The sequence below is a fragment of the Chroicocephalus ridibundus genome, chromosome 1 (genome assembly GCF_963924245.1).
Source record: "Chroicocephalus ridibundus chromosome 1, bChrRid1.1, whole genome shotgun sequence".
Taxonomy (NCBI): Eukaryota; Metazoa; Chordata; class Aves; order Charadriiformes; family Laridae; genus Chroicocephalus; species Chroicocephalus ridibundus.
Genome location: NC_086284.1, coordinates 212,400,048 through 212,425,511, shown reverse-complemented (window position 1 = coordinate 212,425,511; position 25,464 = coordinate 212,400,048). Strand labels below are relative to the sequence as shown.

At 46.6% G+C, this 25,464-nt stretch overlaps 1 protein-coding gene across 4 annotated transcripts in view; it reads right to left on the bottom strand.

Annotated features, from left to right (window-relative positions):
• Positions 1–20,889: 20,889 nt before the first annotated feature.
• FAM107B (family with sequence similarity 107 member B) overlaps positions 20,890–25,464 on the bottom strand; it is a 61,499-nt gene continuing 56,924 nt past the window's right edge. For all 4 annotated transcript variants that reach the window (XM_063323585.1, XM_063323584.1, XM_063323583.1 and 1 more), the window contains one exon: positions 20,890–24,077. In XM_063323585.1, coding sequence (XP_063179655.1) covers positions 23,961–24,077 — 117 coding nt within the window. In that variant the 3' untranslated portion in view covers positions 20,890–23,960. The remainder of the gene's footprint in view (positions 24,078–25,464) is intronic.

Genomic DNA, 25,464 nt, shown 5'->3' with positions numbered 1-25,464 from the left:
CTGGGGGTTTGCAGTTATGGATCCAACAGGGTCCAAACCCTCCACAACTGTCCGAATGGAAGGATACTAATTTTGCAGAGAATTGGGCTATCTTACAGGTACTGTAGCTAAAGCTCTCCTCTTTTAACCAAATACGGTGGAGTCCAAATTAGGCTTAAAAGATTGCTTTGTATGTTATATAAAAAGAAAACTGCTTGAATTTTACTGCTGGCTAAATGGTTTTTTTTACAGAGTGGGGACATGAGGATGGGTGGCTGTGCACCGCTGCGTATGCAGGAAAGGAGACAGCACACATGCCTTTTATAATTCACCAATTTTTCACATGAAAAAATGCTGAAATGACCAAGTACTATTGTATTTCATATAATACTCACCTTTGCATGACTAAATAGGTTTATCCAAGTAGCTGTCAGCATCAGATATCTGGAGATAGTTGCGCATCAGCCTGGCTGAGAAAAAAATGTGGTCAGATTCAAGGAAGACAAATTATTTCACAAGCCTCAACACCAATTAAAGGTGTATTTCATTTTCATATAATACATTGCAGGTAGCTGTAAAAAGAGAGAAGGGCATGTTTCTGGCTGTCTCCTTGTCTGTGTACATGATTTCCCCCCCATCTGCTCCTCACCAGAAGCAGCAAGGGCAACGCACCAGCAGAACAACACAGGCTCATAGAATCACAGAATGGTTTGGGTTGGAAGGGACCTTAAAGATCATCCAGGTCCAACCCCCTGCCATGGGCAGGGACACCTCCCACTAGACCAGGCTGCTCAAAGCCCCATCCAGCCTGGCCTTGAACACCTCCAGGGATGGGGCAGCCACAGCTTCTCTGGGCAACCTGGGCCAGGGGCTCACCGCCCTCACAGTAAAGGATTTCTTCCTCATATCTAATATAAATCTCCCCTCTTTCAGTTTAAAAGCGTTACCCCTCATCCTATCACTCCACTCCCTGATAAAGAGTCCTTCCCCATCTCTCCTGGAGCCCCTTTAGGTACTGGAAGGGGCTCTAAGGTCTCCCCGGAGCCTTCTCTTCTCCAGGCTGAACAACCCCAACTCTCTCAGCCTGTCCTCACAGCAGAGGGGCTCCAGCACCCGGACGTGCTCCAGGTTGTTGTGTTGTTCCTCCCCACACCTCTGCTCTAGCACCCATGCAGAGACGTGCTGGTTTTCCAACCCTTCATGGGCACCACGAAGAGGAAGCACAATCTGGAGGACATGAAAAAGGGGCTTCCAAGAATTGAGCACTGGAGTAATTAACGCTGCTGAAGAATGGACTCCAAGGAGTCTGCGACTGGGAACAGAGACGCACTGACATGTCTGTTTAATCAGGGCAGAGAATTAAACAGATCCACAGAGTCTGTGTAGATCAAATTCCACTTGGATCCTGTGATTGAAATTATGCTGGACTCTGTTGAATCTTGGGGAATTATTCTAATATTTTAAGAAAAAGTGCCCTACCTGCAGGGGACTGACACCTCTCCAAATCTCATTGGAGCAGGTGAAAATGAGAGAAGAAAAACTGAAAACTACAGCTGAGATCCTCTGCTGATACACCACGATACAATTAAGCTGAAATCTTTGAAGTTATATCGAGGTAAACCAGTTGTTGTTCTTGACACCCACTCTACCCAGCCATGAGGAACCCAAAGAAAGTGCCACAAAATCAGGTTTTAGCCTAAATCTCTACAGCTGTCAGAAGACAGTGGCTTGAATAATAAGCTCAGCCTTAAAGCTGCCAACACACTCTTCACAAAGTGATAATCTATGTAATTATTTTTTTTAAATTTGGCAATGAGATAGACTGTATCAGTTGAAAATCTAGCTCCGAATTTTCTTTAAGAATAAATGAGGGCATATTATTAGCTCGAATTTTAAGTATTGGGCCTTTAGATAGTTTACATCTTTTAAAATACTCATAATAATTCTATAATGCCTTCTATTTGTTGCCCCCTCCCAAGCTTTCTCATTTATTTTCTCTTCTTCCATCATCTCAATTATCATAGAAAGTGGATAAATGCCAGCAAAGCCAGACACAGCCTATGACATCTCTAAATGCCCAGGAGATAGGGAAGTCCCTGGGGAGGCAGGAGCCTCGAGTTCAATGCAAATTTCAAGTGAAGCAGAGGAGGGACCAGCACCTGGTTCTTTCACACTTGAGAGAATGATCTAATTGCTGGCTATTAGTCCTCTATATGACTCAAAAATCTGGCTGTGCCCAGTGCCTTTTCCTCTTACCAAATCTAAATCCCAGACCCAGTCACTGGAAATGTGAATTAGGTGCTTAAATGGTGCTGTAGATCTGGCAACAAACAATAAGTCAGGGGAGGGAATCTGACCCTCTCCTTTATCTCGTATATCAGTCGTGTGCCTGAAACACGATGACTCAGCTAATATTTGTTTGGGCAAAACAGCCTCAGGATTTACTGTCCCAGTTTTCAGGCATGTGAAATTCTGCTTGGGTAAATAAATCTGTTACCCAGCAGAGGTGTTACTGGTTCTCTGGAGACTTCAAATGTCTGTTTCAGAGACAGATTCCTGCTTTCCAAGGCCATGATGCCGTTATGAGAGGCCTCACAGATGCACAAGTCACAAACCCTTCATTTCTTGCCAGTCTCTGCTTTATCAGCTCAAGGAGTTCCCTCAATCTCACTTGTCCAAGTGCTGATCCTCATCAAATTCTGGCCCCTAGGAGCCAAATCCAGAAAGTCAGGGGATATCAAACACACAGGAGATGCAGCTGTTACAGAAACCAAGGGCTCTGCTGTCTCCTTCACCCTTTACCAATGCTTGCTGCTTAGTATCCAAAGTGCGATAGCCATAAAAACAGCTTTCCGTCTTGCCTGAAATCCTCTGATCAGCTTCACTTCATCTTGACAGCTCAGACGTCTCAGTGGCAAGAGAAGGGACCCACTGAGAAATGACTGATACCTTCCTCGTGTCAAGCCCTGCCCCTTGACGTGGACTTCCCAAGTCTCTGCTGCCTCCTGGTGAGTCCCATCCATGGTGGATGGTGAACCTCGGTGCTTGGAAGAGGCGAGCAGGGTGTCTGAGAAAAGCCAAGTGCCGGGCATTGCCTGGGACAGGAGCGTGAACTGCAAACCCTTGGCCAAGCTTTGACTCCTCAGCCACCTCTCCTAGGCAGCCGCGGTGCCTGTTGCGCTCCCTTGAGACACAGTTTCTTCTTTCCATCCAGAATAAACACAGGAAGGTCATGCTGTGCTACCGGCAGCAAGTTAAATGAAACACCAGCGTTTCATAACTGGGAGATATGTAGACCCAGAAGGCAGGAGGGGAGGACTGGCTTTTGAAGTTTAGCTAGCCAATGTGTCCCTCTGGGTGTTTTTTTTCCTTATGTTCAGTTTTTGCTTTTTAAATATATGGTTTTTAAATGGTTGCGTAAATAAATGGGGACCTGGGAGAGGGTCTGCCACAGCACAGAAAGAAAATAAGTTTCCATGGACCAGACAAAGAAATAAACCATGAGAGTATGTTGTACGGTCCCCTCTCTCGGTAGCAGTCAACAATACCAAGCTGGAGCAGCGGTGTTCGGATGTTCACAGCTTTCCTTGGTGCATTTCGCTGCACCCTGGTGTACTTACTATTTGTAGCTCCTAATGGAAATTTTTCTCATGCTCAAAAGCCCCAGGGAGGAAATGTCAAGAAAGGAAATCTCTCCTACTTGCTACCAACCCGAAGTTCAGGGGGAAGCCACCCAAACCCCTTCCAGTCTTTCCAACAAGCTGTAGGGCGAAACATAAAGTGGTCTTCCAGGATCCGGAGTCCCAGTAGTTAACAGATATTCTGCAATAATTTGGGACAAACGCAAAAGAAGCAGGAAAAAAAGCAGTAGGAGGAAAGAGATTCTTGCTCTATTCCATAAGATTGCATTTGTTTCCTGACTGGATTAAAAATCAAAGCAAAATATATTCTCTTTAAATGAGAGCAATTTTTTTTTTTAAATTGTCTTTCCAGATTTTTTGGCATCTAAAATAATCAAAACAAGGAAAAAGAAAGTGTTGAATTACTTAAAACAAAACTGAGCAATGTGTAGCTGAGATCATTCAGTGCTGCGATAGACACGGTACTTCTTCTTTGATATCTTCTCCTTTCAGACTAGAGACCACTGAAGAAAAAAAAAATGCTCATTAGGTGAGGAAGAGTAAATCAGAACTGTTGCAGCACTGGAGCTCGATGCGTTCCGTGAGATTTTAAGGTCATCTTGCTACACAGAAAAGGAAATGATTACAGGAAATATTACACTTCATGCTTCTGCAGCTGGATTAAGTGTTTTATTACTTACCACTGAGGACACTTCTGTTTGACACAAATATATTTGTTAGAGTATTTTATTAAATTACAGCAAACATCTGAATTCAGAGTGGGGCTATTGAGAAGCTAAATGTAAGAAGAATTGACATTACAGAGTCTCAGCAGCAGTAAAGCTGTAATCAGTTTTGACAGATCTTACTCATGTGCTTTAGGCTCAACGAGAAGTTGTTCAGATACCACCACGCTGAAGCAGAAAGGAATGAAATATCAGGAGCTCCCTGGAAAAGCAGCGCTATGGAGAAAAGCTCTCCGGAGATGCTTCTCCTTGTTTTTCACCTACCGCACTACAAAATTGAGGGCTGTAGGTAAATGACTGGTAAATACTTTGGTATTTAGAAAAATTTGGCTTATTTGTTAATATTTCTGCCTCCTGACCTTACATGACTGCATGGACAGCTTATCTATCACTTCAAAACATACTTCTGGCCCCCAAAGCTGTTGACAAGTTGTCAGTAGAAAAAACAACGATCCCACTGAGTGTTTTTCAAGCTGTTTTTTTAAGGCTTGTTTCATGAGTTTTGTAATTCTCATCCGATTTTTTTGAATGTTTGGTACCAATGACTTTAGGTCTGTGATTTTGCTGTTTCTGGCAGGAGAATTAAGAAGCGCTGGTTGCTGGTGCCTGTTGTACCCCAAGGCAGCCTGTGACAGCCCGGCAGGACCAGGTCCCAGGCAAGGGCAGCTGAAAGGCAGTGGCCGGTTCTTCCCTTCTCCCCTGGGTGTGAGATGCAGGAAAAGAGGTATAAAATATTACTGGCATCCCCCCACCAATGCTGGGGAATCCCCAGTGGGATCCTCTGCTCAGGTTTAAGTAATTTTTAATCCCAGACCAGAAGGAAATTGTATTCAGTAGCAATTAGACCAGCCTTCTGTAACAATGTGGGGTGCAACATGGTCCCATTTATTGTTAGCTCTCACGTTCAGGGAATATTTTTCACACCTGCAGTTGGTAGCAGGCATTTGCCAGGGGTTAAAGGCTTCTTGCTCATCACAGGACAACGAATTTCCCAGAGGAACGTTCTCAGGCTCATCCCTTATTCCTTTCACTCTGCTTTATAGTCCTGGGAGTCATTAGAGCGCAGGTACATCTCGAGTCATTTTTGAAATACCATAGGAATTGCACAGCTGAGATTACTTCCTCCCTCTCGCATGCAAATCATCCCTAAAAGGGTTTTCCTGCAAAACAATTCCTTACATTTTTCCCAAGGGTATGTGCTCTTTTATTTGTCAGGGATCAAAATGCCTATCTGACGATGCATAAGGAGCTACTAAACCTAGAGGACTTTGAACTGGCAGCAGCGTTTTTTTTCTCTTCCCTTCATTTTTTCTCATTCTTTTTACCCATTCATAAGACCTCCACTGAGCCAGACACTCAGAAAAAAAATCTTAAGATGGTTTTTGCAATGTCTTACTGTGCTGAAACAAGCCAGTTTCTCTGCAAAATTCACTTAGGCACCAGCTGATAACCTGTAACTTCCTGTTGTGGACAATTTTTCCTTTATAGACTCCTTGGACTTCTATTTTTCCTACTCAAAGTTTGCATGTAGTCAAGAGCATCTCTTGAAGCTCCATCCCACCTAGGTTCAGTGGTGCAGGATTATCCTTGGATGTCTGCTATGTTTCTGCTGAAGTCGCTTGACCATAAGCGTGTCCTTTAAGTCTCCATCCAGAAACGAGCAGTAGGTGCCAGATCCATGAAATTAGGTATTACGTATTCACTGCTCATGAAAAATCCTCATGAAGTATCCAAACCCATTGTGTAGTCAACAGAAGAGAAACGTGTCTTGGAAAATTCCCAGGGGTCAAACCCAACTGAAGATCCTTACTTGATTGTATCTCTCTGAAGACAGATTAGGGTCATCATTCCCAAGGTTAAGTGTCCTTCTAAATAGCGATGTTAGATGCATACTCACATTCCAGTGATTTCGATAGGAATTAAAGGCCCAGACCCAGGTCACCAACAATCAGGACTGAGATTTACATAACTAAGCAAGACCTTTGGTGTCCAACACACAGAGCCTTTCAAATTCTCTAATTGTTTCTGAATTCAGACGGGCTGCCAGCTCCTTGGGTTGGGTCTTCTGCCCAGTGCCAACCACGCGGGCTGTGCTAGGGTGGAAGGAGCCGCTCCATTGACTAACTCCACAGGGAGTCCTTCCTCCAGGCTTGGGTTTGTTGCTTCAGGAAAATAAAACTGCTACAGTTCAGGCAGGATTTCGAGTTTCTGGAAGCCTCCCTCAAAATAAAGCTGGCTGATGAAGTTGCGCGTTGCTGTTAGCCACCCCAAGTCCAAACCACGGGAAACGATAGCACCGTCTAGCTGAGTTCAAGGGTCTAATGCAACAAAGTACCTGTGTGTTCAGCTCTTTTTCTCCCTTACAGGAGCAAAGTCTTATTCTTTTTTAGTTTCCTCTCTGGAGAGAGCTTTGTTTAAAATTCTGTTTGTACATCTTTTCCTTCTTTTTTTGTCTTTAGTGCCTTTGGGCCTTGATAAGTCTGGAAGCTCAAGAATTCAAACTTCAAGGCGGTTGTTTAGAAAATCTTCGGTGTGCGACAGCATTTTGTAAACCCCAGACGCAGGCTGGTGCCTTTGATTATTGATACATGCCATTCAGACTCTGCCTCTGTCAAATGTTGGGTTTTTTTTATTTCCACGCTATTGGGTGAAAAATTCCCCATCCAGCAGTTGCCCTGTGAAGCAGAAAATGCTGATGTTTGTGTCTGTTGCAATGCACCTCCGGCTGGAAAAACAGAGGCTCTGTGCAGGGAAATCTTAGTGTTTTCTACCCCTCCTTTTCACGTAGAGTATGCACCTGTATCACATTTTTATATAATGATTGTAGGTTGGTCTCAGCAAAGAATAAAGAGCTTAAATTTATGGCGTGCCTGGCTGCGGTTGTCCCCTGCAGCTCATTTGACTATTCATCACGCTCCACTCCGTCAGCCCTCCGTACAGCTGAGGATGTCACCTATCAGAGGATGAACCTTTGGTCATGTTATAAATTTAACATTATACATTAAATATCTGTATTATTATAATACTGACATAAGCTATTTTACATGTATTAAATCTCTAGAACTCCTTGCAAAGACATGTCAAGTCCTGCTCAGATTGTGGCTCCAGTAATTACACAATATTCCTGTCATAACGGAACAGAGCTTCAAGTGGTTAAAAAACCAAAATCAATGTAATGTCACTACCGCAGCTCTGCCGACTGACAGCGTGGTGGACTGGCAGCATCTTCCTCCCCTTCATCCCGTACCAGCCGCACTGGCAGCTCTTACCCCAGCTCTCCAGGAACTGAGCCCAACTCAGCATTATGCTGAGGCAGCGCAGACCATCAGCCAGGGGGAGGAGGTTTGGTCCTTGCTGGGCGCGGAGGGGCTGGGAAGCTGCGAGGCCATGGATCCTTTGGCTGGCTGCAGACACAGAAGATGATAGTGTATCATAGAATCACAGAATCACAGAATGGTTTGGGTTGGAAGGGACCTTAAAGATCATCCAGTTCCACCCCCCTGCCATGGGCAGGGACACCTCCCACTAGACCAGGCCGCTCAAAGCCCCATCCAGCCTGGCCTTGAACACCTCCAGGGATGGGGCAGCCACAGCTTCTCTGGGCAAACTGTGCCAGTGCCTCACCACCCTCACAGTAAAGAATTTCTTCCTAATATCTCATCTAAATCTACCCTCTTCCAGTTTGAAACCATTACCCCTTGTTCTATCACTCCACTCCCTGATAAAGAGTCCCTCCCCATCTCTCCTGGAGCCCCTTTAGGTACTGGAAGGGTCTATAAGGTCTCCCCGGAGCCTTCTCTTCTCCAGGCTGAACAACCCCAACTCTCTCAGCCTGTCCTCACAGCAGAGGGGCTCCAGCCCTCTGAGCATCTTCATGGCCTCCTCTGGACCCACTCCAACAGGTTCATGTCCTTCCTGTGCTGAGGGCTCCAGAGCTGGATGCAGTACTCCAGGTAGGTCTCACCAGAGCAGTGAGACTCCACAGCTGTCCACTGGAGAGGGTGTCCACGCTTTACCATCGCATGCCTTAAGCACCTATGCAGTGCCAGGACATCAGCATGCACTGCAAACACTTTTGAGTTGCTTTCTCCTTTGAAGACCATGCCACCTCCTGCTGCTGTTGCTTCTCAGGCTGTGCCCCAGAGAAAGCCCCATGGCCATACCTCTGCCGGTGAGCCCAAGGTGCCCTGCCAGAGGAGCAGCATTGCAGAAGGATGGCACTGCAAGGACGGCAGCAGTCCTGAGCACACTGCCCCACAGCATGGAGTTCCACCATGAACATTTTCTTGGCCTGGGCTGCCATATAACCTCCAGTTATCTCCACCCCCATGAGATCCCGTGGATGGGTTTTACTTCAGGTGACAGACCCTCGGTACCTCAGCAGCCTCACCCATGTGCCTGAGGTGCCCAGCTGCCACAGCATCCCTGAGAGGGCCTCACCCTTCCCCTGTCCCCTCTTTCCAAAACCATTCCCAGAAAGATTTTTCAAAGCCATGTCCATAGAATTACTTTGCCAAGCTTGGAATCATCAGGGATGCTCTGTCAGGGTGCAGGCTATGGGGCAGGAGTCAATGAATGGGGTTCAGGTGTCTTCACATTGCTGGCTCATACTCTTTCAGTGCTCTCCTGCAAACCACCAGCCTCTAGCTATCAGTCAAGGGTGCAAATTTCCTACAGGTCCTGTGTCACATCTGCCACTCCACATGTTGGCCACTAAAATGGCCTCCTGGAGGCTAGATGGGATCCCCACTGGCACTTGAAATGGGCCTAAATACCAACATTTAGGCAACTCAAATCCGCCAATGCCCTTACCTAAACAAGCCCAAAGGGGAATCAGAGAAAAGCAAGAGAGGTACCAAACTGAAGGGCAAGGAATGTGACAAGGCACTGGCACAGGCTGCTCCAAGAGGCTGTAAAATCTCCACCCTTGGAGATATTAAAAACTCAGCTGGATGAGGCCATGAGTGACCTCTCCTAAACTGGCCCTGCTGGAGTAGGGGGTGCATCAGAGGCACCCTGAGGTCCCTTCCATCCTGAATTATTCTACAAACCTATGATCAATGGCCAAGCTGACAGTCAGAAAGCCATCCTGCCACAGAGGAGCTGAAACAAGACCCCAGGAAGGGCAGAGGAGGGTTGTGTGAGCCGATCACACAACCTTGTGTGAGCAAGGGGCAGGGACCAGCAACAGAAATGCAAACGTAGCCCAGTGAGAAGCTAAGCAGACAACAGCAACTGGCTAAGGTTGTCTGATGTACCCAGGAGTGGGACAAGTCAAGATGAGGCCCACAGGAAGGATTGTGGGACTGGTCGGGGTTGTTGACTATAGGTGTTGCTCTGGCCCCTCCAGAAGATGGGGAGGGAATCATATGCATCTCACCTAGCGTCATGTTATGATTTGATTTTCCAGAGAGAAAGCACAGCTTAAGAACAAGTATTTATTTGATTTTCATTAGCTAGGCACAGAAATAACCCACATCACTTGAACTCTCCTCTTGCTTCTCAATTTTGCGTATTTTTTCTCAGTAAGCTTCTGAAATTTAGAAATATTTCCAGGCAACTTTCCAAAACTCAGAAAGTAGAGAATATTGAACACCGTTTTCCTTCCTCTAGTCTACCTCATCAATTTTAATCACCAGGGAATATACTTTCAAATCGGCACTTAGAGGCAGAAAAATCGCGTTTAAAAAGTAAGGGGATTTCCATCCCTAAATCACCATGACCGGCTTTAAATCATACCTGAGGGCGGCTCATTTTTCTGGCCAGGCAAAGAGCGAGGCAGAGGGAAAAGCTCCAGGTGCAGGAACAAGTCCGAAGCTTTCTTCCTTGAGGAACCCCCTTCCTTTGCACAGGAAGGACCCCAGGAGCAGATGGGACCTGTGGGACCTGTGTGATAACCTGGTTTTTGCCACCCACTCCCTGAAGGACCCACTGCCCACCACATGAGAGGCTCTTTGGGTTTTGAACGCAGGGTGGAAGAACGGATGTTAACTCTGCAGGTCCGCGTCTGTATAAACAAAACATCAGCCAAAAATGGCATCTATCTTCTCGTTGCTGCAGACAAGACATCAGCTTAATCGGTGTTCCGGACTCGCATTCTCACGCTGCATTTTTGTTTTAATTACACCTCATTCATTTTTGCCTTCTAAACTACTACAAATGGCAATGAGAAACCCAGACGCAAGTATATTCACCTCCATTTTTCATGCACATTCATAATTTTTTCATCCTGGGTACATGATATGCAACATATTGACACCAGAACGCTTGACACCAGAAGACTAAGACCCAAACACAAAAGCAGTTAGCCTCTTGGCTTCCCACCGAATGCCGCGGGCTGCTCAGAGTCTCAACAGGAGCAAAGAGCCGCAATGGCTGGCTGAATCGGAGCCTCGAGGAGGAGACCAGGACCACACAGCGAGCTAGAAAGAGCGCCGAGAATAAAAACCAGGAGCTTCTTGGCTCTTTGTTCCCCATTCAGGCCACGGGATCAGGCTTCCTCTCTCCAGTGATTCCATGTTAAGAGCAATAATGGCTGCATTTGGTATTTGGAGGTGGTCTGTGCATCTTTGCGTTCACAGTCACTGATGCTCCAGGTAACACACAGAGCAAAAACTTTGCAGAGAGGGATGTAACCAGGTCTGAACACAGTTAACTGAGAGAAAATGAAACAGAGCTGCATGAAGAACTGGGTTGAAAGATAAGATCTAAAAATAACAACATACGTAGGTCGCATTATTATTTGGTACAGCAATATGCGATTAAAACGATGAACTGGGAATGTGACATTTGTAGATTTGCAGGAGTATTAACAACTATGTGTGAGGCTCAACGCCGTGCTTCCTCAGCCCTCCTTCCAAACCAGAAATGTTAAAATACATACAAAGGAACATTGAATTTTTAACAGAAGAAACTGCTAGAGTGGCCATTCATGACACAAAGCCACTCATTAAAGCATTTTTTTCATCACAAAGGAAGAGAAAAAACTACAAATACGAGATGATACAAACAGCGGCCTCTACTTTGTTTTCCCAAATGAATTATCTGGAGGCAGCGTTCCCCTGGCACACACACAAACCTCACGCTGCACGAGCCCTGTTTGTCCTACTGTCGACTCAAGCCACATCCCAACACAACGGAGAGAGCTGGAGCTACACGTGCGCTGGGCACCATCCGCAAACATCTCCAGCACCGCTCCTAGCAACTTCTGAAAAACAGTGACGTTCGTGCTGCCCACGATGCAAATATTTCTAAACCTAAATATCAGCTGAGACGTTTCTGACCTGAATTCAGTGCTCTTCCCATGAGCTAACCCCTGCCTCACAAGAGGTAACACGCAATCATCAGTCAGTCATGGCTGGAAGGAGGATCATACATGTCTTCTAGTCGTGCTCTTGCTACGTTTGGGATAACTATGATGTTCTCAAGACAATGAGCGATTTTTGAAACTTCCTTGGCTGAATGCTGGCCTTTATGAAGACAGCTGCTTTGTAGGACTTGTACGTACAGAATGCCTTCATTGAATAGCATTGCTTAACCACATCGGTATTTTCTTAGATGATTTCCTCTTATTTAGAAGCTTAGACATTCCAACTACCTTCAATTTTAAATCAGCTCAAGTATAGAGTTGCCACAATTGTGGTAACAAAATCCAACTACAATCTCAGCTTGGAATGCAGAATGAAATGCAGTAGATTTTGTTAAAATCTTTAGGAATGAGAATAACTGCCAACACAGAACCCTCTCTTTCCCTGTAATGCCTGATCACACACATTCAACTCAAGGTGATGATGACCAGATTTGGGGTAGCTTCTTTGACACATCCTAGTTCATAGAATCATAGAACGTGTTGGGTTAGAAGGGACCTTTAAAGGTCATCTAGTCCAACCCCCCTGCAGTAAGCAGGGACATCTTCAAGTAGATCAGGTTGCTCAGAGCCTCATCAAGCCTGGCCTTGAAAGTCTCCAGGGATGGGGCCTCCACCACCTCTCTGGGTAACCTGTGCCAGTGTCTCACCACCCTCAGTGTAAAGAACTTCTTCCTAAGGTCTAATCTAAACCTGCCCTGCTCTAGTTTAAAACCATTGCCTCTCGTCCTATCTCTACATGCCCTTGCAAACAGCCCTTCCCCAGCTTTCCTGTAGGCCCCCTCAGGTACTGGAAAGCCGCTATAAGGTGTCCCCGGAGCCTTCTCTTCTCCAGGCTGAACAACCCCAACTCTCTCAGCCTGTCCTCATAGGAGAGGTGCTCCAGCCCTTTGATCATCCTCGTGGCCCTCCTCTGGACCCGCTCCAACAGGTCCATTTCCTTCTTGTGCTGAGGGTTTCAGAGCTGGACACAAGTTGCTCTTGCCCCTGCCTCTGGGAGGGCAACGTCCCAACGCTGGAAAAGACAGGCCAGCACAACCAGAGCTGTAGAGTCAACTGGGAAGGAGCAGGTTGGACGATCAGCCAAAGTAAGGACAAGAACATCTAGGCCAGCTTGCAGGATGGCACAGCCTGGTCCTGCCATGGCTTTCAGCTGAGCTTGCTGAGAGGCACAGAGCGCACCTCTGAGCCTGCAGCAAAAAAGAGCAGCTGCGGGTCTATACTTGAGGCAGCAAACCTCTATCTGGCAAGAGAACCCATAGAACTTCCACCTGCATTAAAGGTGTCCTCACCTCTTCCTTGGAGGACAGAAAACTCAGCACAAAGGAGCACCATCCCCTGTGGTCCCAGGAAGAACATACGCTTCCTCCTGATGGAAGAGTGGCGGTAGCATCTCAAATTTGTCTCAAGCCTTTTCCCAATTATCAAAACCAGGCTGTGTGAAAAGCCCATCTGCACACGAAGCCAAACGCATTTTGCACCTAAAAGTCGTTTTAAAAAAAAGAAAAGATTGTTAGCTTTGGAATAAGGGAGTCCTTGAAAGCAGCAATCCAAGGTGAATTGAAAGAACAATTCTTCAATCCAAACCTACATATATAATGAAGTAAATTTATCTTGTGGTTGAGGCCACAAAACCACCAAAAATATCAGTAGCTGATATGCAGTTCCAGCTACAGGAAAGACCTCAAAACCAGTTCGTTGCTGCAAGGAGCAGAAGCTGCCATAAGCGTCCAGGTATTCTAGCTTGCTTTTTAATTTGCTAGTTTTGAAGTGATTTCACTTCAGTTAGTGAGGATGAGATACAAACGTCAAGGGGCTGGAGAATTTAACAATGCACACTTTTGGGGAACAAACTCTTGGCAAGTCTCTTCAAACACAGCACTGGAGGAGAGCAGCTCCCGAGGCTCACCAGCCCACCGGAGGACAACACATGATTTAGTATTTGTTTTGTGCAACCCCCAGATTTCCCCCGACCTGGACCCTGCCATGGAAAACGCCACAGGTAAAATGACAGCTGGAGCGCTTTGATATCCTGAGCTGATGAGATAGCAGAGGACACGGTGTGGTGGCCGATGTCCCACCAGTCTGGCGTTAGCCCAGGAGGTTGTCCTAGATCTTCTTCAGCAAGGCAATCAGAAGTGCTGGTGATGAGCCCCAGGGGTGTCTCCTGCCGAAGGGCAGCGGGGCTGGAGCTTAGCAGGGAAGAGGAATTCGGTTCCATGCTTTCCCTGCCGGAGGGGAACTTGCTGTTTCCCACCAGCATCTTCCAGTCTGTTGCTGTCAGCCCCCAAAAGGGCTTTGAGAAAGGACTTTTAAGTGGAACTCATGATCCAGGGTGGAAAAGACATCACTAATACCTGCTTGCTGGTGGGTTTAGCAGAGCCCTCAGGAGCCCACGGGTGGCAGGGCTGGTTTTCGCGCTCTCCCCAGGAACAGCGAGCTCTGCCCGCAGCACCCTGCACCCAGCCTGCAGTAACCGAGAGGCTTTTCCCAGCACCAGCAGATACTCCATGGGCTGGACTTGAAGCTCAGACCACAGGGCAGGGACACCTAGTGACTTTGCTTTATAATTTTATTTTATTTCCCTGCGCTTTTGTGCTAGACATGCTTTCCAGCTTCCAGATCAGACCAGGATACAGCCATGGATACCTCTTTTTCAAGAAATCCTCCCGTTTTAATGCATTCCTAATTTAATCTGCATGGGGTTTATGGGGCAAAACAGCAGTGTTTTGGCCCAGAGGGTGTGTGGCACAGTAAATGTGGTCCCCATCGTGTGTGTCCCTGCTGGGGGGGGGTCGCAGAGCATGCATAGAGTGGGAAGGAGGCACTTGGAGGGGTGCAGAGGGCTGGCAGCCCCCCCAGACGGTACCATCTCCCCCTTGTAGGCAGATGGCGAAGACTTGAGGAGGACGCGAGGGTGTTCGCACACAGGGAGGGGGTTTGGAGGCAGGCAGGGAAGAGTGGCAGGGTCTGGCCGATTTGGCCGGGCTGCTGCTCGTTGTTATGGCAACAGGAGGAGTCTGCTGTCAGCCCAGGGGATGGAGCAAGAGGATGGGGAACTGGAAAATTATTATTTTTTTTTTTAGAAAGCAAAGGGAGGGATTTTGAACCGGTGAAGAGAGGGAAGAGTTGAGACTCTGGAGACAAGGATGGAAACTACAGAGGGACAAGCAGGATAGGTAGGAAAGGAGGATCTTTCACACCTGCATTCAGATGGTGTCCCGTCGCACCCCTTACCCAGGGCAGAGTGAGGGCCCGGCCGGGGTCCCAGTCCTGGCCACAAAGGGCACAGCAATGCTCTCCACAGTGGCAGTAGCACAAGCACCACTGCTGGAGGGGTGGCCAGGGGGAAGGGGGCAGAGGGGATGGAGCACAGAGCCGTTGTTCTCCGTGCTGGAATTGCAGCATAAATCCTCTGCAACAACCCCACAGGGCAACAGAGCGGTTGCTGTTGCCACTCAGGCTAAAGGACCAGCAGCTGGAGAAGGCTGTCCCAGCCACAACCCCGGCACATTTGGGCTTATCACATCTCCAAAACATCCCGATAATGCCACCTCTGCAGTGATCTCCCAGTGCAAAACAGCCCTGGAGACTGCACAACAGCCATCACGGACCTTGCCATGGCAAACCAGACTGAGCATTTTAACAGAAAATGGGACACTAAAAAACCCTTTGTGAAACCAGGTCCTGAATTACTGAGATCTTGAAACGCACTCAAGGCTTTTCAGCAGGATGTCTCAGTGCAGTGGAACTGTTAATGACAGTGAAATGGAAGAAATCTCAGCAGCAGATGACCTTGATACCAGCGGTCCTGCATCACCCATTTTCCCTGGAGAAAGCAGCACTCTTTCTTTGAGCCCATCTAAATTAGTATGTCCGATGGATCTGGGTTTTCCACCTGCTATTTCAAGAGCTTTTGGAGGAAACCGTCAAAATTTCTTAGGAGCATCCTTGTTTTCCCATAGCCTGGGGCTCTTTGTTTCTCACTACCCTAAGCAGCGCCCATCTGATCTGACAACAAAGCACTGAGGGTCACCTGCTCATGGAAATGAAGGGTTGGGACCCATCTGGTCCCTTGCACAGTTTCCCATAAGGATACCAGCCCCCACAGACCCATGCTACTGTTCTTGATTAGGGCAATCTTGGGCTTCCTCTTCTACAAACCCGTGATTTATTGCTCTGTCAATTAATTATTTATTCCTCAATTTGGACATTAGCAGAGACTTCCAAATTTGGGGTGTTTTTTTGAGGAGGAATCAGACAGAATCTGCCTCCACCCAGCGACTACCCAAAAGAGTTGTACACTGTTATACCGCCATAAATCACAAAACCCGGACCCTTTCGACAATTCCGTCCCCTGCCCAGGAGATGGCAGCAGCTTCTATGTGTTTTAGGGATTGCTTCGATGGGTTTTAGGCTTCCAGCTAATCACGCAACGCAGTTCTTGACAGGCGTAGAGGTGGGCCCGTGCCAACCTCAGGAGGTTCAACGAGGCCAAGCGCAAGGTCCTGCACCCGGCTCAGGACAATCCCAAGCACAAACACAGGCTGGGGGGAGAATGGATTGAGAGCAGCCCTGCCAAGAAGGACTTGGGGGTGTTGGTGGATGAGAAGCTCAACATGAGCCGGCAATGTGTGCTCACAGCCCAGAAAGCCAACCGCATCCTGGGCTGCGTCCCCAGCAGCGTGGCCAGCAGGTGACTCTCCCCCTCTGCTCTGCTCTGGTGAGACTCCACCTGGAGTACTGCATCCAGCTCTGGAGCCCTCAGCACAAGAAGGACATGGACCTGTTAGAGTGAGTCCAGAGGAGGGCCATGAAGATACTCAGAGGGCTGGAGCACCTCTGCTGTGAGGACAGGCTGAGAGAGTTGGGGCCATTCAGCCTGGAGAAGAGAAGGCTCTGGGGAGACCTTAGAGCAGCTTTCCAGTATCCAGAAGGGGCCTACCAGAAAGCTGGAGAGGGACTTTTTACAAGGACACATAGTGATAGGACAAGGGGTAATGGCTTCAAACTGGAAGAGGGTAGATTTAGATTAGATTTTAGGAAGAAAATTTTCACTGTGAGGGTGGTGAGACACTGGCCCAGGTTGCCCAGGGAAGCTGTGGCTGCCCCATCCCTGGAGGTGTTCAAGGCCAGGCTGGATGGGGCTTTGAGCAGCCTGGTCTAGTGGGAGGTGTCCCTGCCCATGGCAGGGGGGTGGACCTAGATGATCTTTAAGGTCCCTTCCAACCCAAACCATTCCATGACTCTATGATTCTTCCGTCCACCTTTTCACCCCCATCGGGCTTTTATCATCATGGCCCTTCTTTTTAAGTGGGGCTCTGAGATAAAAACTTTGATACAACTATAGCGGTTGCTCATTTATGCTCTATCAGACATCCACTCCAAATTCTTATTCCTGTCTGCTCTTTCCCCCTGCATACAGAGTATTTCCACTCCCCACACACCGAGGGTTTGAGCTGGATTTCCCTTCCCTCCGCACGGCCGTGCAGTCGTCAGCCTCAAAACATGCATTTTAGGATCCATCCCCAGTATTCCTCACTAATTAAATACCTTCCGTTACAAACCAGCCCTGGGAAATAATCCAAGGGCAGGGAGGCCTGAAGAGGCAGCAAGAGCTTGGGGGTGAAAGGAAATCAAAAGCACAATGAGGCTTCAGGGGGAAAAAAAAAAAGACATACGGTACATTAGACACGAACACAGGAACACCCTCTGCCGTGCGCAGGCTCTGCATCATCCTCAGACTCGCTGTTTAACCTAGGGTACGGGGTGGAAGTCTTCATCAGTCAGGGATTCACCTTACCACTGTCTATTCCTCCTTTTTAGCACCTCCGTTTCCTTCCCCAGCCAGCGATCCCGGCTCTTCAGCGTGAGGATGGAGCGGGGCCGCCCGCAGAGCGGCCCTTCAAAGCTGCAGGTGGTTTCAGTTCACCCCTGGTCTGGTTATTGGCACCATCTCCTTACACACAGGGAACAGAGTTCATGGTGCGAAACAGAAAAATATTCCCTTACAATAAGAAAATAACAAAAAAATCTGTGTTCTGAAGAGAATTTACTCCTTGGTACTTAATGAGTTAATTCCATTTGTATTTGAAATGAGAGGAAAATTTCCCTAACAAACCAGCCGCTGTGAAAAGTGGGGACCCCTGTGCTTCGCAAATTCCCAAAAGCCACTTTTTACAGCAGCGCCTGAGCTCAGCTCGTGAAGGCAGGACCCCGAAATTGCACAGAGGGTAATTCACCTGAACGATGAGCACAGAAATAAAGCTGGCTGAAGACAAGTGCCGAAACTGTACGTCAGGGAAAATTACTCATTATGCTCCACGACTGCAGCGATGAAGGGACTTCCCGGTTTGACAACGTTGAGTTTAAAGGGTCTCTCTCTTTTCCTGCTGCTAGTGATGAAAACCAAAGTCAGCTTTTCATCGGCGAAATCTCTGAGGCTTCATTTACCAAAGGACAGTTCAAAGACAGCCACAGCACCTTTTTCAAAGAGACCATTTTAAGACGGGCCAGGCTCCCGACTCCGGAGCTGGTGGGATTCGGCAGCGCCCCGCAGGCAGCTCCCTTTGCCTTTCCACATCCAGCAACACGCACTTCCAACGAACCCCGCTAAGGGCTCGGGCTTGCTGGGTGCTCTTTAATTTTCCAGCACAATGAAGCAGACTTGGCATTTCCATCGCATTATGAAAGGTTTGTTTCCGAACAGCTGAAGTGGGGGAAAGAAGTACGTTTCTTCTTCCCACCTAATCAGGCTGAAGTTTCCCGGTGCCAGCCTCAATCTGTGTTAAATTGCTCATGCCATCCGCCGGAGAGATCAGACTTGGGTACATAATAGAAGTTAATTCTGAAAATGATTAGGCAGATAATTAAGTACTATAGCTGCAGCGGGCCATTCTGGCTCTCGGAGGCTCCTCTCAGGTGCTTTACCTCCTCTTCCTTCCCTCATCACCACTGTGGAGACGCTACCTCCCTTGGCCGGGGGCAGGTCCCTTCTCCCCAGCCCCCTGCAGAGGCCACATCTCCACTTTGGGGACTCCATGGCACCAAGCACCAGAGCCGGCAAGCACAGCGGAGAGACAGGCCCTTTACCAGTTTATGAACCACGCAGAGATTAAGGGCCAAATTTACTAAAGGTATCCAGGTGCCTCATCTTTCCTGGGGAGGCAAAGCTCCATGAAAAAGAACGGGTGGTTTAGAGGTGGCATTTGAATTGCCCGGCTGCAGGGTCCTTGCGACGCAGATGACGTTTCCCCCAAGTCAGGCACTGCAGGCTCCTTTGCGGCCAAAGCAAGGTGGGGAACTGCGCTGCACAGGGCTGACTTCTCTGCACTGATAGATCTGAAAGGCAGATGATTAGCTCAAATGCACCTGAGGTCCAGCAAAAAGAAGAAGTAGTCCCCATCTAACCTCGGAGTAGCAATGCAGGCAGCGGAGGGGACCCAATGCAGCCTTTACCTCCATCTAAAGCAACACCAAAAGGCGGGCTTTGGAGTGGGAGTCAGGATGTCTGTGCTCTATTAGCACCACTGAACACTTCCTCTGGCCGTGGCTTCCACCACCTCCATGGAGGAAGCTCATCCTTAATATTGCCAAGGGCACCACAAACCCTTACTCTGACAGACGAAAAATTTCCAGTAGAACACAACCAATTTAAAGTGGCGGGGAAGGGGGAAAGATATCTTGTATTTCCACTCCTCCAGATCTCATTAAATGTTTGTAGTCTTCCTATTGCGATGTCTTGAGAACCCAACTTGCCGTCCCGTTCTTCACCCTAAAGACGTCATTTCTGATCCTATGGACACCGCACCACTGAAGCTGTTCTGTCTCCAGCTGTCTCACTCAGTTGTTTTCTTAAGTGCAACTGGTCACCACAAGTGCCACCAGACATTTTTGGTTATGAATGCCATCCACGGACCCTGTAACAGCAGCTAAGGGACCTCAAGGTACTTCTTTCCACATAGCTATGGCATGACACAACCCATCAGCATATGGCCACAGGAGCACAAGCAAAGCCCCCAGCAGACCAGTGCTTGCAAAGCCACATGACAAAACGGATTAGCTCAACGGAACCCAAAAAAGCAGACAAAAGGAAGATCATCTTTTCTGCTGGACACGCTACAAAGCAGATCACGTGTCCTCACTGTTTTCTTTCTGGAGCTGGAGTGAAATATCAAAGGATAACTCAAAACACATTTGGATATGTTTGAGGTAGGAAAGCACAGGGCAGTATCTCCATCAGGCCGTAGAAACCCACCCCTTATTAACTCTCTGTTCTTTCTTACCTCCCCCACATTTGACAGCTCCTGGAGCGGGTCCAGCGCCATTGCATCAGCAGCACTGCCAGGACCCATTCCACATGCTGAGCAGTTTCTGAAGGAAAAAGCATTTCCTGACATCTGTTATGAATTCACTGCTCTTCTCCTCCTCCCCCACTTTGCTTCACCCCGCGTTCCTCTCCAGCTCCCCCTCCATCACCACCTGTCCCCAGCTGACCAGGGCTCACCAGTAAGAGCTGAGGATCTTCGTGGAGAATGGATGACCCACACCTGTTCCAGCCCTCGTCCTCCCCCTGCTAATTTTCTCTGTCTGCTGTTGACACAAGATTTTGCTCTTAGCAACGGCACTGAGCCATCTGACCCTAACCCAGCAAATCATTTGTGCGTGCCCTTCCTTTCACATATCCAAGTTTTTCCTACTAGAACCACAGGCTTCAGCGTTGGCTAAATAAAAAGGACCTTCGCAGGACTGAACCCAGGACCAGGCTCATTAATCCTTCCTCAATCTCTTTCAGGCTGGAGCTGTTGCAATGCCAACAATTCCAAGGTTGAATTTTGCCTGGTGCCCTTTGATGAAGTTAGCAGGACAGGGAATGATTGCCACAATTATTTGATTCCCATCAGAAGTTTTCCCTCATGCTGTACAGCTACACAGTCCTTTGAAAAATTTTCTACATCAAAAATGTTCAAAAGATAATAGGACTAAGGGACACAACAAGCTTTTTCTGCCAACTAGTTTGTCAATAATTTTGCACATACAAACACAGATACAGTCTGAAGGAACAAAAAGTCATCATGACCTTGACACTTGCCCCTGCATTGCAGAATTTTAAATAACCCGGATATCTCAGCACAGTCCCCAAGGTTTTGTTTTTGGCAGGACATGACAGACACCAGCGTATACGCCAAGCATGTAGTAGATTTTATTAAGCATAACTTTGGTTCTAAGTATTCCACCCTCATTCTCGTAATACCTTTAGTTAAAAACAATTATACAAGAGCAAATACAAAAAATATTAAATTATGAAAACAAATCCATTAAGGCTCCCTTTTTATATTTATATATATTTATATATGTACACTCAAACAAGTGCAGATATTAACAGAAGGTTAAAGCCACAAAAATGCTAAAAAATTTACTACTATACTATCAAAAGCAAGAGTTTTTAAAAAAGTACAAAGTGGTGAGCGAGCCATTTTCAAATCACGGATGCCGGATTGCTTCAAAACCCATATAGCTAAAGGGCAGATCAGGAATTGTTTACGCTCACTGGCAAGCAGTTTCTCACTTGAGTAGCCGCACAGGACACTTGTGGTGTGACTAGCAGACCACCCATTAAAGGGTTGCCCATTCTAGCCCAATCCTGACTTTAAAGACAAGCTTTTGCCTGTCAAATCAACATGAAGGTGTCTGGGATTCCTAGACTAAAGGGTCAGCAGAATTAAAAGATGTTCTAACACATACATTGATGTTCTGCTCACACGGAGAGTTAATTCCAACTGAAAACAAAAAAACGTACTTCATACTGTATGTACAAGGGAGTTTTCTGGCCTCCTGTGTTTCAGAAAGAGAAACCCTACCCTGAATCACAAGCTAACATGGAAAGAAAGCAGAATGTCTTCAGCCTTGAAGGGCCCAATCCAACACACTCACTGAAGCCAAAGAGAGGTCCTCGTCCCCCAACGACTCCGGTGCCATTTGGATTACACCAACTTCATTTCTCTGTGCAGGCATGGTAGGATTGCCATGCTCACCGAGGGGAAATGGCTGAGAAGAAACGGCCTGCTCAAGCCAGAGGAGGGGTTCCTCACCAACTTGTAGACACTTCCATACTGAGGAGAAGGTTAATTGTGGAGTGGAAACCGAGAGGAATGAAGGGTGGCAGATCGGGTGCGGCTAAGATAAAACATGAGCGTGGTGTGGAAGGCTCGTACATAGTGCTGTCTCAACAACATGAAACAATCAGTGCAAGTGTTTGAATAATGTGCTGCCAGGAAGGATCCTCTCCTTCCAGAGGAAGGGAAGGAGAGAGGGAAGAGCCTGCAGCACTCGGGGTGTTCCTTTGTTGAGAAAATACATGGAAGAGTCTTACATTTGGCCTTTGTCTTTTGTACGTCCATAATCTGAAGAGTCTGGCAGACCATCTTCACATTTAATCTTCTAGACGTGAGTCACACTGCAAGTCTAAATCAATGGCAATACCCTTATCACAATTCAATTTACTCTCAATCTGATTATGTCCTCATAAAAAATGCCTGGATCTTGACAAATTGAAGTCTGTATCTAGGAAACATTTCTAATTGTGATCATTTTGTAGCAAGTGCTATGCTGAAATTGTATTTAAAACATCCAATACTTACAGGAAAGGCAAAAGGAACTAAAAAACCAACCAACAAACCCTCCCCCACCACCTTTACAATACAAACACGCCACTGTCGATATTAATAAAAAGTGTTCTCAAACAGTTATGTCCAATGTAATTACAAAGTAGAAATTATTTTGTTTAGCATCCTAAGGCAAAGACTAGGATTAGATCCTCAACTAATACGGATGAACACGGCTTCAGTGAGAGCTAGGACTGCGCCGACCAAGGAAGATGAGGATTTATCCCCAGATTCTGAAGATCAGATATCTGCACCCATTCATACCAGGTAAGAATCCAATTCTATGATCCTACACGAGTAATCTGTTCCCTCCTCCTCATCCCAGGCTTCCCTGGATAACTAGTAGTCATAAGCATGAGGGATCAGACTCTGCCATCCCTGCACAAGCTGAGCAGTATTTTATTTAATGGCAAGTCACAGGGGCAACTTGTGGAAAGGCAGAAGGTGACAGAATTGAACCCAAAGACTCAGTGGTAACACACTTCCCTCCTCCTATCCTGAGGCTAAAAGAAGGATGGGATAAAATTAATTTCATTTTATGCCTCACTTTAGGGAAAAAACTGCCATTTCAGTAGATTCCAATGATCAGTTTGGTCTGGCTTAAACACTGCTCTGTTGTAGGAACCACAACAAGTTCCAGCAAGCGAAGAGCAGGAACTGATGGCAGATCAGATTCCTGATTTCAGTTCCAGCAAATGAGTTTAAACACTACCAAGTAATGTGTTAACACTGTCCTCAGATCAGCATGTCCTTGGAGAAGAAAGGCCACAACAGCGAAGCAGGATTTCAAAACACAAAAAGTAGAAGACAGGTCATTTTGCATTGAGAGGTAAATTCACAGGTAGCACTGCACAGGCCTGCACACAACGGTGTAAGTTTGGAGACAGAGATAAATCAGCTTCTGGATTCTCCCTGGTGAGAGGATCATCAAGATGTCTGCTCTTTTGTAGCCCAAATTCTACATGCCAACAGGGACAAATGGGCTTTAAGGCTGCTTAACTTTTCACTGCTGGTGAATTTTAAGCATTCTCATCTTGCCCACACCTGCCTATCCTAGTGGGGATGGGCAGCAGTGATCAACATACCTCGTATCCTCCTAGATTTGATAAAAATTCCAACTAAACACAAATTATTGTGGGAAATACACAGGCTGTAGGTCTAGATGGAGAAAATCTATCTGCACGGCAAAGCTTCATAAAATATCACAGGAGGATTTCTGTCCTGTTTTAAAGCAAAATATAATCTGTGTATCTCCACTAAACTAGGATCACAAGAGATAAAGCAGTGCAACACTGAAGGAGTTTCTCTAGTATCCCTGGTTAAAATCTCTGAGTAAGCGCATCAGACTGGTCCATGACTCTGAACTGACAAACGGACTCCCCATCCATTGATCTCAGGACTGCATTTGGCAAGTCAATCTGTTTATAGTACTGTCTTTTTAATCCAAACATCCCAGGAATTAAAAATCTCATCTTCAGTAAGTGTCAGCTGGATTCTGTTATTTTCCATCTCGAGGGGCAAATTTGAGACAACTTGCAAAAGCCTCTCTCTGCAGGAAAGCTGGAAGTCTTAGCAGACGCTGGCTCTAGGAGTCTGGTGCTTCTGCGACTTCCTGGACCGTCCTCCTCAAGTTGCCCTTGACTTTGACAAATTCAGGTGCGTTTTCCTGCTCTTCCTGTATCTTCTGTTGCTCCAGTTCCAGCTTAAAAGAGAATCACATGCAAAAAAAGTATATAAAACACATCATTGAAATACAAGACAAAAAACCTAAAGGTTTTAGTAACTGGCCATGCAACACTTTCTAAACTGCTTCCTTTCTTTCTCTCATGGAAAAGATGAAAGTCGCATTTCTTTGGGAGTATCTGTTCTCATAAACAATAAATCTTTTCAAATCCTTGGCTCTAGCTCCTTCCAGACGTCCACCTTTGCCAGATGGACAAAAACTCTGCAAGCCCAGAACAAGATGAACCATTTTTGAAGAAATTCCTGGACATCTTCATTAAAGAAACACCAATAATTCCCTTCTCTGGTTTTTACAACAGGACAAGGACAAATGTGCCTTGTGGGAGAACACATGCGAACAGCTACTACTGAGCACACTTGCAGAATTTATTTCGGAGTTTCTAGGTATGGAATTCTGTATCCAACTTGAGCCGCTTTTGGTGTATCTGTTTTGTCTATCACAAAAAGCAATACAAAAAATAAAGATCCTCCTTGGCCCTTAGTCGTTCATTTTGAGTCACCATCCCTGGAGGTATTTAAAAGAGGCGTAGATGTGGTGCTTAGGGACATGGTTTAGTAGTTTACTGGTGGACTTGGCAGTACTAGGTTAAGGGTTGGACTTGATGATCTTAAAGGTCTTTTCCAACCTAAACGATTCTATGATTTTTGAGAGCCCATTCATTGACATTTTTAACCCGCTTGGAGCTTCTGCCCATGCAGACACTCAAAATTACCATGTGAGGTCAGAAGCTCTGCTCTTCGGGGCAGGGCTGTGCAGTGCCCATACAAACAGGGCTTGCACATCCTACAGAATAGAGATTGCTTAGCGATCCTCACTGAAGGCAGATAAGTCGGCAGAAAGGAAGGAACAACCTTTAGAAAACTAACAAAAGCTCCTGAAAGGAGCTTTTGTTTTTTTAAAAGACCAAGGTCTCCCTGATTAATGGGGACCACATACGGCTCACCTAAGTACTCTCTCCTTTGTCTCTGGTTCACTGGCAAGGGACATGCCTTGTTACAATAAATCATGACGACGTTCCTCCATGAGTCATTTTGTCAATTAATGCCACTCCTACGATTTTTACAAAGTCACAACACTGTTTGCAATGGGCAGGCTTTTCCTCTTCTAACAGAATCTTCTATTCTACGTATGTCCTTAGACTGCTCAGTTTCACCTCAAATATTGCCACAAGCTGAACCATTTGAAGCTGAGCTCTTAAGAGCAGAAAGGAAAAGTGACAGGTTGATACACTTAAAAATACAATAGCTTTCTCCCTCAAAAAATATTTCTAAGCCTAATTAAAAGAAATCTGTCATAAAACCCCCAAAACCTGAATAATGACTGGATTACACCTAATTTTCAATAA